This window comes from Arctopsyche grandis, chromosome 12 (assembly GCF_051622035.1).
Source record: "Arctopsyche grandis isolate Sample6627 chromosome 12, ASM5162203v2, whole genome shotgun sequence".
NCBI classification, from domain to species: Eukaryota; Metazoa; Arthropoda; class Insecta; order Trichoptera; family Hydropsychidae; genus Arctopsyche; species Arctopsyche grandis.
In genome coordinates, this window is record NC_135366.1 from 7,844,245 (window position 1) to 7,862,591 (window position 18,347).

The 18,347-nt window shown below is 33.5% G+C and overlaps 5 protein-coding genes across 8 annotated transcripts in view; 3 read left to right on the top strand and 2 right to left on the bottom strand.

The window, feature by feature from the left end:
• LOC143920212 (uncharacterized) overlaps nucleotides 1-16,639 on the top strand; it is a 262,942-nt gene extending 246,303 nt beyond the window's left edge. The window contains exons 2-4 of one of the 4 annotated variants that reach the window (XM_077442976.1): nucleotides 12,974-15,325; nucleotides 15,900-16,254; nucleotides 16,298-16,639. In XM_077442976.1, coding sequence (XP_077299102.1) covers nucleotides 13,151-14,728 — 1,578 coding nt within the window. In that variant the 5' untranslated portion in view covers nucleotides 12,974-13,150 and the 3' untranslated portion in view covers nucleotides 14,729-15,325; nucleotides 15,900-16,254; nucleotides 16,298-16,639. Of the gene's footprint in view, nucleotides 1-12,952; nucleotides 15,503-15,577 lie in introns of those variants that run through there. The other 3 variants (XM_077442973.1, XM_077442974.1, XM_077442975.1) reach the window with 3 other exon arrangements.
• LOC143920219 (queuosine 5'-phosphate N-glycosylase/hydrolase) overlaps nucleotides 1-18,347 on the top strand; it is a 529,776-nt gene that overhangs the window by 434,936 nt on the left and 76,493 nt on the right. The gene's annotated exons all lie outside the window — the stretch shown is intronic.
• The window catches only part of LOC143920231 (uncharacterized), a 433,558-nt gene that overhangs the window by 95,716 nt on the left and 319,495 nt on the right, over nucleotides 1-18,347 (bottom strand). The window lies entirely within an intron of this gene.
• Smr (nuclear receptor corepressor smrter) overlaps nucleotides 1-18,347 on the bottom strand; it is a 99,922-nt gene that overhangs the window by 18,804 nt on the left and 62,771 nt on the right. The window contains exons 4-6 of the mRNA XM_077442940.1: nucleotides 12,166-12,415; nucleotides 10,208-12,072; nucleotides 7,873-7,985 (exon numbers count right to left, since the gene is read on the bottom strand). Of these exons, the coding sequence (XP_077299066.1) occupies nucleotides 7,873-7,985; nucleotides 10,208-12,072; nucleotides 12,166-12,415 (2,228 nt within the window). The remainder of the gene's footprint in view (nucleotides 1-7,872; nucleotides 7,986-10,207; nucleotides 12,073-12,165; nucleotides 12,416-18,347) is intronic.
• On the top strand, nucleotides 531-7,232 carry LOC143920114 (uncharacterized). Its single transcript, XM_077442826.1, has 2 exons — nucleotides 531-681; nucleotides 5,611-7,232. Exons 1-2 carry the CDS (start codon nucleotides 531-533, stop codon nucleotides 7,230-7,232), a joined length of 1,773 nt encoding a protein of 590 aa, XP_077298952.1.

The following is an 18,347-nucleotide window of genomic DNA, read 5'->3' on the forward strand; positions in this document are numbered from 1 at the left end:
TAGCAAAAATTCGCAATTTGAAAATAAGTATTTGTCGTGTATTCCCTTCGGGGAAAGGAACCCTCGCCGTGTACAAACATGACGATTGTTTCCGTCGCAGAAGCAATTTTTCAAACCATTGCTCTGCGACAAAAGGACTCTCAGCAAGCTAACTAGGTCCACAGAGACTTGACAATGTCTTTGTGAAACTCTTGATCCAACAATATACACAACTCGTCTTTATTGAGCATCACCCACAGACACCGAAAACGCTTCTCGAATATCATGAAAATGAGATTAAATAAAATCGACTCAATTTAGATTTGCGTTGTCATGATCGTCATAAGCTGTAGTATGAAGTATTTTATAAGTATAAGTACACAGTTCGAGCTAGAACCCAGACTATAAATAAATAAATAAAAATGAGAGAATCGATTAAGGATTTATCATATACATATACTATATGATTTGTATATGGCAAATAATTACAACAAATGATCAAAGGGCAGACGATAGAGCGAAACCAGCAGCGGCCTGTTTCAATCGGAGTAATGCGGGACAAACACCAAGCTATGGCTGCCGCTGCGACATCCCTCGGGACCATCCTCGGGACCATACGCGCCCAACCTAAACTCCCCAACATTTTGCCAACATCCAACACAGAGACGACAAGGAAGTCTTCTGTACATCGTCGCATTCACAGTAATAAAGCTCAAAAATAAATTTCATTGGCAATACAACAACAATAATAATCATGTATGTAATATCGCTATTCTGTCTGTGTGTCTGTCTGTCTGAGATAACTCTCGCCGTACTATAATAGTCGTTTCGATTCGACATACACATGTACATATGTACGTCACAGCTAAATCACTGTCAAAATGTATATACGAATACAATAACAAAAGAAAAAAAATTCTATATATATATATATATATATATATACTATTTGTTACAAATGTTTCCTCTTGGCAGAGAATTTACCGCCATCTATTGAAAATTTATTTATTTAATTAATTAATTAATTTTACTATAGGTGTTTTATATTGTTTATATGTAGGTAGGTAGGTAGTTTTTACCATTTTTTTTTTCATATTAACCCTTTGGCTGCTACGAAGTTTTTCAATGTCCAAGCGAAAAATGCTAACATTTGTAATTATTTTGAAAAAAAATAAATATAATATTTTTTTTTACATACTTACTTCGCCGAACGCTCGTAATTTTTATAATACTTTATATACATTTTTAAGAAGCAGTGCTCTCTCTTTCTGTCTTGCTTTTACATGCGTGCGTGCGAAAGAGATACCTACATATATACACTAAATAAGTTTTGACGATTGTTTTCCGACGCTCTATTTTTTTCAACAATCTATTTTTAGACATCGATGAATCCTTACAACATGCGATATATTCGAAACAGGTAGCGGTCTTTCTCTCTTTCTTTCTTGGTTTTAATTGTGTACGTGTGAGCGAGACACACAAGGATGCGAAGTTTCTAATAATCAAATAATTTTTCAACATGTATCATAAACATTTTGTATGCATTTCAGTTGCATTTGATTGATTGCACGAATTCGTGACGTCTCGTGACCTATATAATTGAAAGCGGATTTCTAATGTTTTTTGCCATTTATTTTAACTCTGCAAAATGATATCGGACAGTGAAAGTGATGAAAGCGAAATAATAGCTCCTCGCCGAGGAACTCGACAAATCAGCAGCTCTACTGATTCTGAAAATTAATTTATCGACAATAATCAATTCCCAAGTAATAACTCCTTATATGACATTGACAACGAACCCGAAATTTACTTTGATGATGAACCCGAAATTGAAGAGCTTTTATTTAAAAAATTGATAAATATTTATAAAGCATGATTGAAAAATAAATATAAATACGTATATAAAAAAAATGTTTCTTGCCACTGATGCGCTGGCGACTCAAAGAAAGTATTGAAATACGACAATTAATGACAACAACAACGATCGTCGTAGCAATCTTCGCCTATTTCAAAACAACGATTTATCGTTGTTGTAGCAGTCAAAGGGTTAAATATATTTATTTATTAGGTATTTGAAAAAAATTCGACTGCGTGCGGATCGAACCGACACATTTTTTTAATTTATTTAATAACTTCATATACCAACACCCATGCGATGATATGTCATCGGGTACAACACTAATCATATATATATATATATATATATATATATAATATCACTATTATGTGTGTCTGTGTAAGATAACGCTCGCTGTACTATAATAGTCGTTTCGATTCGACATATATACGTCACAGTTAAAACATTGCCAACAAAACGAACGAATATAATACGAACATAATAACAGATCAACAAAAAACATCAATATATACTGTTTGCTACCAATGTTTTCTCTACGCAAATTAGTGTATGAGCATTTAGCACCATCTATTGAAAATTTATTAAATTAATTAATTTTTCTATTGGTGTTTTATATTGTTTATATGTAGGTAGGTAGTTTTTACCATTTTTTTTTCATACTAAACGATTAAATTTAAATATTAAATTAAATATATTTAAAAGGTATTTGAAAAAAATACGACCGCGTGCGGATCGAAAACAGAACCGACACATTTTTTTTTAATTAATGGCTTAATATGCCATAGCCCTTGTGATGATATTCCATCGGGCACAATACTAGTTTATCAATAGTGATGATTAGTTGGTAGCAAGCCCTGAAATAGACGATTAGTATTAAAGTTTCACCCAACCCAGCACATCATTGCTTTAAATTAAATATTCGATCGCGAGGAAGGATTCGCATCAATTCTGGTATTCAATGGATATTTAAACATTCTGAAAATATACTGTGCACATACACACACACACACATACCCGAAATAAATCGGTGGAATGATGAAATCAATAGATAGAGATTTACATTAACAGGGCGGGAATAAATGTCGATAAAATAATGAATTCAACGGCAACCGAGTCTGCTTGCTGCTGGCGCGGCCCAGGATTGTACTCAAATATTGACACTGCCGCCCCAATTACAGATATTACATTTCGCTTTGACAAAAAAAAAAAACAAATATACATACATAAAATATAATTGGTTGACTGCTCGCGCAAGATGATAGAACTACAAAACTACGTATGTACATATAGAGATTTAAAAACAAAGAATTCGTGTAAATCCTTTTAATATATGAAACTAATCACACAAGTACTAATTTAAGTACATTTTGCTTTTACGATTCACAAAAATATTCCAGAAAAATTACTTATTCTATTCGACAGAATGTTATCCGTATAGTAAAAAATTCGACTACAGCGCTATATAAAAAAAAATAAGCGAAATCGCGAAAGCCTCGGTACGAGCCATCGTACTCATATATTAGTTATTCAATAATTTATTGAAGCGAAAGAATCAACATGGAGAGAGTACATCAAACAAAGAACGTCTTTTAATATCTCTGAAAAGGTTAGTAAATATATTCAGAGAGTCAATCGATGTTATAACGTCGTCATGCCACTCAACGAGATGACATGATGAATCCTGGTGGGACGTGGTATTAGGGATGAGGGGAATGGAATTCGGAAAAATGCGTTAATGTACATAAATTAAAATTCTTTTTTTAATACTTTCAAGTCAAAGTGTATCAAATTGATTTATTGAAAGTTATGACTGTCGACTTTCAAACAATTCGACTACCGATAGGTGAAATTTTACCACATCAATAATTTTTCATTATAAATTCTGAATCATGCTGTTTAAAATACAAACAGAATCAGAACAATTCAAAAACTAATAAAAATGGAAAACAATTGCAGCAAAACTGAAATAAAATCGATCGCAATCACGACAAGTTAAATTGTGAATATATTTTAAAGATCCAAATTTGAATGTGTTATGTAAACGAAGATATAACATTTAATTTAAAAAAATGTCATTAAATTTATACTAGTGTATTTTTTAGACAGATATACATATTCACACGTACTAAAAACCGAATTGATTTGCAGACACAATTTTTTTCTCTCAATTGAATTGAATTGCCATAATCAAAAAGTTACAGTGAAAAAATAGTACTAGCATCTTTAAACATCTCGTAGTTACAATGCGATAAAAAACACATTTTTGGATGCAGAATTAAAAACCTAAGAACTGATCACCCATTTCCAAACGCTCGTTTGCGGTAACTTTATTTTCAGTGAATAAAATGTAATGTCATAATCAGAGACGGGCGGACAAGATGCTTGACGGTTAAAAAAAATATTGTAAATTTCTATTGTCAACCTTTTTTTTGCTCTCTTGCTTTGTAGGACAATAGTAATTGACAATAGTGAACCATTTTTTTTGGGCAATGGAAATTTGACCGCCGCCCTCGAGTCATAATACATAAACTCAATGAATAAAATTGATAAAATAGCAGCTTAGAATTACATATGTATGTACATATGTAGATTTAAAAAAAAAATACAATACAACTGAGCAATGTTTGCGCACTCTCAAAACAATAAAATCGAGATAAATGAAGTGGTTTATATTTGCTGTTGGTGGAGTGCAGCGATACGATGAGAAATGGGAGTGTGGGGTTGAAGGGGGCGCGAGTGGGGCGCGTATATAGAGGGCGGAGGGCTACGAAAGGAGCCACTCGACCGCCATCAGCCCCATTGGACTAACCACCGCAACACCCTCATCAATTCTGTACGTTTTTCAAACACTTTATTATAAAAACAAATCGCTCGTTAAATTTATCAATCAGTGACAACCAACCGTGTAGTATACATATAGCACTACTTCCGCCATATCAAATAACATCAAACATTTTTATTTTAATTGCAACGACGTGAAATATATTATTTCGATTCAGTGTCACATTCCGAATTGGAATTTCCAATGTATCAATCTGTCGATAATGTACGAACGCGGATCTAAATTTTAGTTAAAATAATTGTATCTAGTATATAATTTCGAAAGACACTTTGCATATAACTATGTATGTAACTATATTTGGTTGGGAGCATCGAAAATAAATCAAAGTTTCTATGACAACGATATCGATATATTATATTTTTTTCGATTCAAATTTAATAAAAAAAAAACAAATGAATATTTACTATTATTTTCGCCACGTTTAAGCTGTTTATATTACAAATACCGAGCGAAGCCGGGTAAAAACACTAGTTATTAATAACATACATTCTTCAATTTGTTATTTCATAACGTTTATTTGCAAAATAATAATAAGTAATTTAATTTATTTATTAACATTAATTAATGAGTATTGTTGTATTGAATCAAATATATTCGAATATTCCGAACAATCGGTGGTACCTGTGATAAAAATAATTTTAAAAACCCAGATTATCATAGCTAAAGCTTTTTAAAATAATATTTCTTCGAAGTGATCAAAATAATGATCGCAAATTCTAAAAAATAGCGAATATAAAAACAACCCGAATTTCGTGAATATTTTTTCTAGAGTAAAATTAAAAAAAAATAGTAATACAACGTGTTGCGGATTAGAACTTGTTTACAAAACAACGTCCGATTATTTTGGTCGAAATTAAAATATTTCAACTTATTACTATTTCGATATGGAATCTTTTATTATTTTTATAATTTTCAAATGTTGTTTTTTCAGGTGGAGACGTTTCGAAGATGGTATCTGTAGGTGGAAGTTGGGTGCCTGTTGCGGTTCCTTTGGGTGCTCCAGACGCGCTGGTGCAAGCAGGGGGCGCCAGATTCGCTGCTCACGCTCGACTCTTGGCAGCTCACAGTGGCTACTTCAAATCAGTGCTAGGATCCAGGCAGGAGGACTCCGATGGAGTACTATACGTGCCGAACGTGTCTGCTCAGCAATTTTGGCCATTGCTGGCATACATGTATACAGGATATCTCGACTTGTCACCGGACAACATTTATCAAGTGCTACTCGCGACCCACCTATTGCACATGCCGAGAGCTCTTGATTTGTGCCGCAACTTCCTGGCGCAAGGAAGAGCAGCACCATTACCACCAACACCAACAACCACCATAGTTAAACCGATACCTAGCAGAAAACTGCCACCGTTTCTGTCTTCCAACATTTTTCGGCCATTGTTTGCAGAAAACTCGCTCATTTTCCGATCCTCTCCCAGCGAAACACTATTCCGATTGCCCGATACTACCTTGCAAGAAGAAGATAAGGAACAAACTCCAGCTCAAAGTTCAACGAGTGAAGATGTTAAGCAACCCGTCGCGGAAACCGTTCCGAATAATTGCAAGAAAGACGCCGAATTATCTTACGATTCTAGTTCGAGCTATATAAGCGTGGGCACTGGAGCTAACGATGTTACGAAAACGGATGAATTATCTATTCTCACAAATGATAAAATAATCACAACGCACGTCAACAAGTTGAATGTTGAGGAAGAAGTTGCTAAATTTAAAACAAAACCCGAAGAAAGTAAAGCTGGTTTCTCGCAGAATGACGATAAAGTTGTAATCGACATAGCATGCTGTGACGGCCCGGTGAGATTTCATCGTGTTTTAAACCGAGCCTACAAAAACAACTGTCCAGATTCACGATTCAAAGACATCACCGAACTGACAGATTCCGACGACAGTTACATAGAAATAGAAGAGGACACTCGTTCCAAAAGTGAGAATGTACCGTATGACAATTGCAACGCATTCAGCAAAAGTCTACAGAAGCAAATGAACGAAAACATAAAAACAATGGTCGGAAAACAAAACGAAAATCGCTCGGAAAATTGTTTTGAAGGTGAAGCGTCGCAGTCGATCTCGGATAGCAACAATCGCGAGTTGCCAAACTCCCAACCAGAAACAATATACACCTGCATCTACTGCAACCATACATTTAAATCGCAATATTGCTATCAAAAACACGCTAGGAGGCATCTGAATCCTGTATCAATCGATGCTGTAAATCCCGATAGTTCCGAAAGTTGTCTAAAATCACGTCCTAGTACCGCGAAAATTTCTTCGACACCGGGTCCGCGCAGAGAAGTGCGCCTGTTGGATATGAACGTGCAATATTACCCGTGCAAAACTTGTGGATCTAAATTTCCTTCGTACTATTTTGTACATAAGCACCGAAAAATGTGTCATGCCGAAGAATTGGAAGGCACAGAAGGAAATATCAAAGGAAGTTCTACGACTGAGAAAAAACGTAGAAACTTTTCCAATCCCAAAGAATTCAAATCCAATATTGATATCAACGAGCAAGGAAGCTCTAAAACTAACATCAAGGACATCAACTAATTTTTTTGTGACAAAAACTTTATATCCCAGTCGTAATATTGGACGATTTAATTCTCATTGTACATACACACATATTTAAATATGTATGTATACATATCATAAAATAGCTCATTTATAGTTCTAATAAATAAAAAAATAATATATAATATCTTATAATAACTATAATGTATTTGATTTATATTTTTTAATATAAAAATATTTACAATTGATGAATTTGTTAAATGAAAGGTTTTGAAGGTTCCATGTTCATTAATAAGTACATAATATGTATTATATTTGAATAGAATTATTTATCTAAGTTAACTGACTAGTATTATGAAATATTGTTTAAAAAAGTATTTAACCGTTAATCAGAAAATTAAGTATACTAAATGGTATTGTAAAATTAATAATTTTAATCATAAAACGATGTACCTAGATTACTTTAAATATTAAAAATAAATATCCTACAAAATAACATGTGCACAATGAAATCATTATTTTTTTTATTTATAATCAAATCTTTTTTAAACATGTATTTGTATCAAACTAGATATTAATTGAAATATGTAAATCATTTTTGACACAGTAAAATTTATAATTCTGAATGATAAACTAATACCAAAAAGTAATGGGAATGTATTAATACGTAAGATCTTACCTTTCTCGGGAATATCATCATCACTAGTCTCCATCGCTTCATTATTACTACTGTTCTCTTTCCGTCGTGAGGTTTTCTTTTTCGTTTCAGCCAAAGTTGACGTCAAAGAGTCACTGCAATATTAAAAAAGAATAAGTAAAACTGTATTATTAAAAGTGTACAAGTATATGTATGTAGATGTCATCTGCTTGTAGAGGGATTTAAATAGACTTTTATTTGTTAACCTTAACTTTAGTATTAAAAGGGTATTTTGAAATATTACAATCCATCAATTCTAATATAATCACCTTAACCAAAATTGTACCCTAATTAATGTATTTTCAGTTTTAATATATTCCAACTGGCGTTTTCTAGGTCATTAATATTTGAATACAATTTAACTAGTAAATTGTAAATTTGTAAATTGTAAATTTAACTCTACAAGCGCAAATACACTTTTCATAATGTGCGCCAGATGTAATATAACAGTTGAGTTTTGACAGCTCTGATATTTAGAATTCAATAATGCGTTCGTATTTGTAATTTACTAGTCGAGTGACATTTTCACGAAAACTCAACCTCTCCATCTAACCTGTTACCAACTTATAGTTGAACTGTATTTTCAGTTGCAATATATTTTGACCAGTTGGAATTTAATTCACCACATCAACTTACGTGATATTGATGGAAAATATTCCAACTAAACAAAATATATTACAACTGAAAATACCCTTCAACTATAACGGTAATTGGTATCAGGTTAGATGGAATATATTTCAACTGGAAGATACACTTCACCTGTAACATCATATATACTAACAATAACGGTAATTGGTACCAGGTTAGATGGAATATATTCCAAATAGTCAAAATATATTACAACTGGAAGATACACTTAACCTATAACATCATATATACTATAATGTTATTTAATTATAGTAATTAATTCAAATTATTCAACCTATTAACGTTATGACAGAGAAAGCAAATACAAATATAAACATTATAAAAATCAGATATGCATTTATATGTAAATAGAGGAATATTAAACACAGAGAGCAAAATAATTAATTTGGATTTTTGATCGATAAGCTAAACAAACAAGAAGATTAAACAGATTCAGTAAGAGCACACAAATCAAGTAAACACATATAATGGTATTCACAAAACCAATATATGTACACTACATATGTAGATACATGTGTGAATATAAAGTATGTATATTTTTTTGATTACTAATCAGGGCATTAACCCATTCCAACAAATCTAATTATAATTAATTAACCATACAATTTATATTTGATGCTTAAAGTGTCGTTGAAAGTGAATTGCTTATAAAATCAAAAATAGTTTTAGATAGACTAAGAAGGCTTACTTTAATATGTAATGATATGTATGTGAATTGTCGTTCATTTCATACTTTTTATCTCATCATCAATATGTGTACAGTAAACATTCATATCGAGATAATATTATTTTGATCATAAAGTTGTACAAGTAATTTATTAAATATTTAATGTTAACTTTTCACAATTAAGCCCAAAAGGTCCGGAAAAGTAAATGGTTCCATAAATATTTAAAAATATACACACATATGTAGGTATTTGTTCTATATTTTTAATAATTCAAGCTTCTATATAAATTTACTATCAGAAAATATAATTTTAGTATTGGAATACCATTTCAGGTTTAAATTGAAAAGAGTACCATTTAATTTTTTTTAGTATTCAAAAATATATCTTTTGGGTTTTAAGAAGTATAAAATTAGTTTTATATGAAATTTAACTATTTTCAAAGAAAATATAATATTAAACACAATTCGATCAAATAGAATATTAAAACTTCATCATTGAAGTCAGCAATTAATGTGATAGTTAGGTATTTATACACATATTATTTGAATGATAAATATTTTAATACTTACTAAATGTCAAATTTTATATTTGAATAGACACACACTAATAACATTTAACAATATGTATGTAGATGTATTTATGTTTATGTTTAATTGTTATTTTGTTTTTTTTCTTTTTTGTGTTATATTTTTTGACCATTGTGGCGCTTTAGGAATTCCTGTTATGCCACAATGGTCTGTTTAAAATAAATAAATAAATAAAAAATACTCATTTGATATAAAAACAATGTCATTTTTAATACTTCTTATAACAGAACTTTCATATCTCGTATCAATAAATATTTATCAAAAGACAAATGAAATTTGTTACAAAGTCCAAAATCTACCTTAACCATTTACTAATAAGTTTATGCATTAATTATACAACTAAAAAAACACTTTTCAGAGGTACATTCAAATGCTAATAGCTAGAACATAGATAAGAACTTGACAAATACTGACCTTTTACTTTCCTTGTCAATATCTTGAGGGATGGAATTCTCTATCAATATGCTAGGTTGCGATGTCAGCGTAGAAGTAGGAGATGTTGGTGCGGAATCTACGTGGACTTTCGACGTATCGTCCACGTTTCCAGAATTACTTATGCTGCTATTAACAATAGACTCCCCAGGTGCCATTTTCAACTGTCCCATATACGTAGTTGGAATCACAGAGCACTGCATGCCATTATTACTAACACTAGAACTAACACTACCAATGGTTATGTTCGTTGTATTACTGGCAACCGAGGCCATCATTGATACGGAGGGATTCATGATAGCGTGACCAGGATTTATACCCACTACAACAGGAGAACTTCTAGAATCAGAACCTGCTTCTGCTGTAAGGGAATTCATCGAATGGGATAGGGGACTAATTCCAAAGTTAATTATTGAATTAGGACTACCCTCTGAGGAAATAGTTAATGTTTCTGAAAGAACACTATCACTGTTTTGAGTCAATGACATGCATATCGTCACTGGGGTTATAAATGCTTTTGTGCCATCCGAATCCAAAGAACTGAGATCTTTCGAATCCCTCGATGAATTGAGTTCCTTTTCTTTAGCAGCAGCCATCGCTAAATCCTTTTGGCTAATAGCGAGAGGATCACGAGCATTCTTGGTGTCATCTCCTATGCTGGAAGAAATGCTATGACGATTTTCTTTATTATCTTTCCCACCCGTTTTCTGCTGTTGCTGTTCCCTTTGAAGCCGTGTAGTTACACCTGTTGAAAGAATATCTATCATGCTAGAATTTGGATTTTGATTAACTTTCTGAGGATTATTTCTCGATGATCGTGTCCTTTGACGGGACTTTCTTAGAAGCTGTTTATAATTTTCAGTCTTTTTAGATAAATAATAATATTGAACACAATCTTGTACACTTTTTCTTTCTAAACATGATGCTATCAAGCCAAAGTTTTTAGGGTGCTGAAGATATTTTTCTTTGAAAATTTCTTTCTCCGCAACCGTCCAAATATTAAGATTTTGCCGATCTTTATATTCAGCTTCCATATCTGTACAAATTCCATTAGTATTAGTATAAACTAATTTGCGTTCTGTATTTTCTAACATAATAGGTGGTATCACAGCATAACTCCGCATCTTCTTATCTTCTAATTCTTGTTCTTGAAGACCGTCCATTATTTCCTCCAAATCAGCTTCAGACTTAATTCTAGCACCGACCCTGTTAAACCTTTCCTTGTCTTCCCTTTGCTTTCTAAGCTCTGGAAATACTTTTTCAAAAAATTCCCTATTCTTCGCTTCCTTTGCTTTCCGCTTTTGGCTAAATTCTACCTTTTCAACCTTTTTTAACCACTCTTGCATTAAATTCGTATAAGTTTGAACAAGATATGAATCTCTAGCCTCTCTCTCTATATGCTTCTTTTTAAAATATTCCAAAAGTGGCCTTTTAAATATTTGATAAGCCATTTTGTTTTTATGATACACTTCAGTGTCAAGAGGTTGATTATAAATAGGCCACCGTACAGGTAGACCTAAAAAATCTAAAACACCATGAGCATTCGAAGCTTTCTTTCTATTATCTAAATATATTTTTTGAACTAAACATTGATGTTTAGGTACTACTTCAGATTCTACTTCTTGCTTTACAGCCGGTTTTGACGCTACCTCTTCCAGTTCTGCTTGTTTTTTCTTAAGCTTCGACAGGGCTTGTTCATTGCGAGCAATTTCTCTATCTACCTTGGCAATTTGCTGAAGTAAATCATCTTTTGTCGTTCGAAAAGTCTGATCTTCAACCATAAGATCTCCAGGTAACGTTGGAGAAATTGGCTCAGCTTGAGAATTGTAAACGGTGTTAATAGTTTCCTAAAAACAATAAACATAATGATTATACACCACGAGCTAAAATTGCGTATTTCATTAATGGAATAATATCGAATAATAAACTAGGTGACGTACCCTGGTATCGACACTCAGAGGTTGCATAGGCGAATGGTGTGGCAAAGAATGATGTTCAGCAAGACGCATTTTCTTCACAGGTGGTTGTTGTTGGGTTTGATTGGGAGCAGATATGGGAGGTGTGGGGGGTTTATATCGAATTTCATAAGTCCTTGTTTCTACATTACTTCCCGCTGGAAGCAATGATATCCGTTGACGATCACTTAAACGAAGATATTCCACGATGCCTGGCCGCCCATATGAAGTATCTCTGAAAAATTAATATAAACAATTAGTATTTAAAAATTATTTAAGTATTGCCTCAACGTTTTTTATTTCCAAATAACCAATGTCGTTTAATTGCACGTTATTGTACATTGTACGTAAGCTCATTTTACGTTAACAAATTAAAAAATCGACTTCTACATCAAATGTTTACATGTACATACATACATACATACATACATTTTGATTAAGATACATTCGTGTATCACATGTTTTCTCTATTTGTTACTTTATTTACATAGCCGACCACTTGTTAATCCATATCATATGTTGACAAAGTATAGATATGAAAGTGTTCATTAGAACCTTATCATATGCAAGGCAGCCTGAAATTTCTATACAAACAGCGACTGATTATAATATTTTGATTATAATATATATATATATATATATATATATATATATATATATATATATATATATATATATATATATATATGTAGAATTGATTTTTAAACGAGCCGAGATAGAGTGTGTGTGGTATGCCTGGGAAAGACCGGATGCGTGTTGTTATGGTCACTTGTTGGAGGACAAGCCCGAAGAGCGTGTACAATAAATAGTTCTGACTTAATCTGCGCGTTTCACTTGGAATCCTTCACATCCGGATCCTATATTTGGGGGCTTTGTCCGGGATGCCTGAAGACATTTCGAGTGACAGCCGGAAGCGGTCAGACGACGACGCGGAGTTTTGACAGTTGAGGTTAGGACGCGCGGTACGAGCATGAAGGCGAAGCCCGTGACGTCGGTGACGTCACGTCAGCGAACACGCCACACGACGATGATGATATCCACGACGAGAAAGACGACGCCAGTGGCAACGACGACGAGGGAGATACCACAGTTCAATTTCCGAGATCTGGAGGTTGATTTCGGTCTGCCGAAATATAACGGCAGAAATAGCCCTATTGCAGTGTGGATTGAGCGCCTCGAAGAAAACGCGCAAATCCTCGGCTGGACGGAGACACAACAGTTGGTGTATGGGCGGATGCTGTGTGAAGGAACTGCCAAGAACTTCTTGGACTCGGAAACGGGCATAATCACGTGGGCGATATTAAAAGAACGATTGACCAGAGAGTTTGGCCATCAGTTGAATAGTGCGGACGTGCACAGAGAACTGAGGTTAGAGAAAAAGGGAAAAGCAGAAGACAGTTTAAGCTATATCTACCGGATGAAGGGGATTGCAGCCAAGTGTAGTTTTATTGAGGAAGAGGCGATTATCGCGTACATAATTGGTGGACTTGGGTTTGATAAGTACGAAAAATTGATTCTGAGCTGGGCTGGATCTATTAAGGAGCTGAAGACGCGAATTACGCAGTGCGAGAAAATTAGAGAGGACGACGAACCCAGGGTGACGGGGCCCGTGAGAAACCGTGAAAACCGAGAAAGACTGAGTTCACGATGCTACAATTGTAGTGGACGTGGTCACTTAGCAGCCGACTGTAGGTTTAAGACGAGAGGAACTCGTTGTTTCAATTGTAACGAGTTTGGGCACATATCAGCTCAATGTAACAGCACCAAAACAAAGACTGTCTTGACAATACAAGAAGAAATAAGAGAACCAGTCAGTATTCCAATACAAGAAGAAATAAGAGAACCAGTCAGTATTCCAATACAAGAAGAAATAAGAGAACCAGTCAGTATTCCAACACAAGAGGACGAGGCGAACATGGCCGATGGAGATGTAAACATGGCCGATGTAAGTGTGAACAGTGATGGTTTGCACAGAAAAAGACCTTTGCAGCAACGGGCTTCACGAGAGATGTCTGCTCAAAGAAAACTCATTGTTTCCAATGATGAAGAGGACGATGCGAACATGGCTGATGGAGGTGTGAACCTGGCTGATGGAAGTATGGACGGTGATGGTTTGCAAAGAGGAAGACTTTGGGACTACGGAGACATACCGTTTTCAAATACAGATGAACCACCCGATGATCAATTTGGAAAAGGATCTAAGGATTATAGTCATTTGAAGAATTCTGAAGATGAGAATAAAGAAAAGGAGAAACATAAAGACAAAGAGAAAGATATGGCTAAATCACAAGAAGGATTAAGGGACCCAGTCAAAATTTCAACACCAAAAGAGACTGTATTCACTTTCAAGCTCGGTCGTAGTCGGATTGATGTTAATTCAATGGAAAAGAAAATAGAACCATGGATTGATAAAAGACTTACTGGATGTATCAGTGAGCTAGAACCAATATGTGTTGACTTCATTTATGGTAAATTACTAGCAGAATATCTGTGGGGTGACGGCAGATTCCTCGGACAGTCACAGAGAATCGCCGAGGGCATTGGATAGAATTTAAGTTGCACCGATGGAAGTGAAGTGTGCGTTTGTGAATTAGAGAATAAGTGAAATGCCTGGAGGGTTTTTAGTTAAGCCTTACTTGTAATTTGATGATTGAAAAGTGTAATGTTTTATTACTTATTCTAGTATTTTTGGGAAGTGCTTTGTATATTGAATCATGTTTTAATTTGGTTACATGCTTAGAAGAATATAAGATAACTGTATTGAAATGTAATTCTAGTAATGTTTTAAAATGTGATTGTTTCCGATGTAAAGATTTAACCTGTCATTGTAAAGGTATTGATTTTAATGTTTTATTGCTAATTCTAGTAATGTTTTGAAATGTGATTGTTTCCGATGTAAAGATTTAACCTGTCATAGTAAAGGTATTGATTTTAATGTTTATTGCTAATTCTAGTAATGTTTTAAAATGTGATTGTTTCCGGTGTAAAGATTTAACCTGTCATTGTAAAGGTATTGATTTTAATGTTTTATTGCTAATTCTAGTAATGTTTTGAAATGTGATTGTTTCCGATGTAAAGATTTAACCTGTAATAGTAAAGGTATTGATTTTAATGTTTATTGCTAATTCTAGTAATGTTTTAAAATGTGATTGTTTCCGGTGTAAAGATTTAACCTGTCATTGTAAAGGTATTGATTTTAATGTTTTATTGCTAATTCTAGTAATGTTTTGAAATGTGATTGTTTCCGATGTAAAGATTTAACCTGTCATAGTAAAGGTATTGATTTTAATGTTTATTGCTAATTCTAGTAATGTTTTAAAATGTGATTGTTTCCGATGTAAAGATTTAACCTGTCATTGTAAAGGTATTGATTTTAATGTTTTATTGCTAATTCTAGTAATGTTTTAAAATGTGATTGTTTCCGGTGTAAAGATTTAACCTGTCATTGTAAAGGTATTGATTTTAATGTTTTATTGCTAATTCTAGTAATGTTTTGAAATGTGATTGTTTCCGATGTAAAGATTTAACCTGTAATAGTAAAGGTATTGATTTTAATGTTTATTGCTAATTCTAGTAATGTTTTAAAATGTGATTGTTTCCGGTGTAAAGATTTAACCTGTCATTGTAAAGGTATTGATTTTAATGTTTTATTGCTAATTCTAGTAATGTTATAAAATGTGATTGTTTCCGATGTAAAGATTTAACTTGTCATTGTAAAGGTATTGATTTTAATGTTTTGTATTGCTTGACATAATTTTAAATTGTAATTGTGATGATTTATGTGTAACTTTAATTGTTATGTGTAACTTTATTGAAGATTGAATTGTGTTGAAATGAAAAAATTGATTTGTAGTGAAATGTGTAACGATTAATTTGTTATAATTGTAATTGTTATGTAAATTGTGAAATGATTGATGTATAAGTGTATTGAAATGTAGTTGTGATGATGATTGTAATTGTGATTTAAATTGTAATTGTGACAATTGAAAGCATGTTTAGGAGAATATAAGATGATTTTATGGAATGGAAGATTAAACATTGTTGAGGATGATAGAGGAAATGTTTTAAAAGAATGTAAGATGATACATTGTATAGAGTGGAAAATGAAATGTAAAAGAATGTGAGATGAAACATTGTTGAGGATGATAGAGGAAATGTTTTAAAAGAATGTAAGATGATACATTGTATAGAGTAGAAGATGAAATGTAAAAGAATGTGAGATGAAATGCTGTAAAAATATAAAAGACGAAGAATGTCATCCGAGGGCGAATGACAGTCAGGAATGACCGAATGTAGAATTGATTTTTAAACGAGCCGAGATAGAGTGTGTGTGGTATGCCTGGGAAAGACCGGATGCGTGTTGTTATGGTCACTTGTTGGAGAACGAGCCCGAAGATATGTGTTAATAAATACATAGTTCTGACTTAATCTGCGTTTCACTTGGAATCCTTCACATCCGGATCCTATATATATATATATATATATATATGTTTGTTTGTATGCTATAGATGCGTTAGAATGTCTTTTCAAAAGAATGTGTCCTCTTTTTTGAAAAAATTACTTGTTTGTATGCTCAAAATGTTCTCTATTTTGTTTTCGCAGACTTTTAAATCTTTTTCAATGATTAAATAAGCATTTACGATTATTTTATGTGTTTAATTTGAGAACTTCCGTTGTTTATTTAAATACCTGTTTAGGCTATTATAAGAAAATTTGAAAAATTTAAATCTGATATAGTTAATATTTGCTTTTACTGATTATTTTTCATTTATTAGTATTAACTACATATGTATATAATTCATGTTACAATATTTCGTAAAATAAAACGCTTCCTAATAGACATTTTTCTAGTGATATATATCTATAGACATTTTAGAAATTTTTTAAATAAAACTCAATGCCTCACAACTGGTAAGCGAATGTGCATAATATCCAATAAACTATCACATTGTCATTCATGTTGAGTCAGTTTCACTAGTATGAACAGGACACTGCATGAAATCTACAGGTCTCCGTGACGAGCCAGAATGTTAAATTACAGAAAACGCAAATATCGGAAGGCAAAGATCGAAAATCGAAAGATCTTAAGGGCGGTTTCAGACTAGCGTATTTTTCTGCGCGTATAACGTCGTTTCGGCATACGCGCTTACACGCGCGCTACTTTTCGCGCTTCAAAAAACCGGACGCGCGTACACGGGCTTATTCCGGCGTTTTCGTTCGAACCGGTAGTGGTGATTTAGTATCAACATGGATAATACGAGCTTATAAGCGCGTCTACGCTCGTACGAGTTGCGCGTATGGAAAACGACGCGCGTATACGCGCCTACATACACTTCAAAAAACGAGATTATACGCGCGTATAAAACGCTAGTCTGAAACCACCCTTAGTCGAAAGATCAAAAAAAAAAGGGTGCATGGTAAACGGTACATACTTAATTTGCGCGAGCAGGATACAACAGGAACAAGAGGAACAGGCTTTTCCTCCCGTATTAATGTGCGCGCGCAGAATACGAGAGGAAAAGCCTGTTCCTGTTGTTCCTGTTGTACCCTGCTCGCGCAAATTAAGTGAGTATGTACCGTTTACCATGCACCCTTTTTTTTGATCTTTCGACTTAAGATCTTTCGATTTTCGATCTTTGCCTTCCGATATTTGTGTTTCTGTAATTTAACATTCTGGCTCGTTACGTAGACCCGAAATCTACATAAGTACATGAGTATGACAATATTGGATCTTATATTCAAAGATCGGCGTTCGATGGATGCTTTTCGCACAAAAATAGTTGTCTATTGCATCCATCCAACCCGATCTCTTCTTATATGTACACTAATAGTAGGGTGACCATACATTCCATTTTGGCCGAGACAGTCCCGTTTTTTACGTGATTTGTGTTTGTCTCGTCGTTTTCGTAAAATTGGTAGATTTGTCCCGTTATGTTCGTCTACTATTGCACAGGATTATTTTGAAAAAAAAAATTATATTATATTTTATTTATCTTGTTTGAGTTATACCGGTGGCGGCCACCAGTGGCGAACAAAAGTGGCTGTGTTTGCGACAGGCCTAATGGGTGATCTAAATATAATGCTATCACTTTATATGTAAAAATGCCAATTTTTTTTCGATTTACCTGCTTACACGATAATGGTGATTCGATTCCTGGAGAACATCA

Bases quoted from the DNA above. Each gene is read 5' to 3' on its own strand.
- LOC143920114 (XM_077442826.1), top strand. From the start codon at position 531: ATGCGGGACAAACACCAAGCTATGGCTGCCGCTGCGACATCCCTCGGG. The intron at 682-5,610 runs GTAATAAAGCTC...TTGTTTTTTCAG, and splicing joins TGTACATCGTCGCATTCACA to GTGGAGACGTTTCGAAGATG.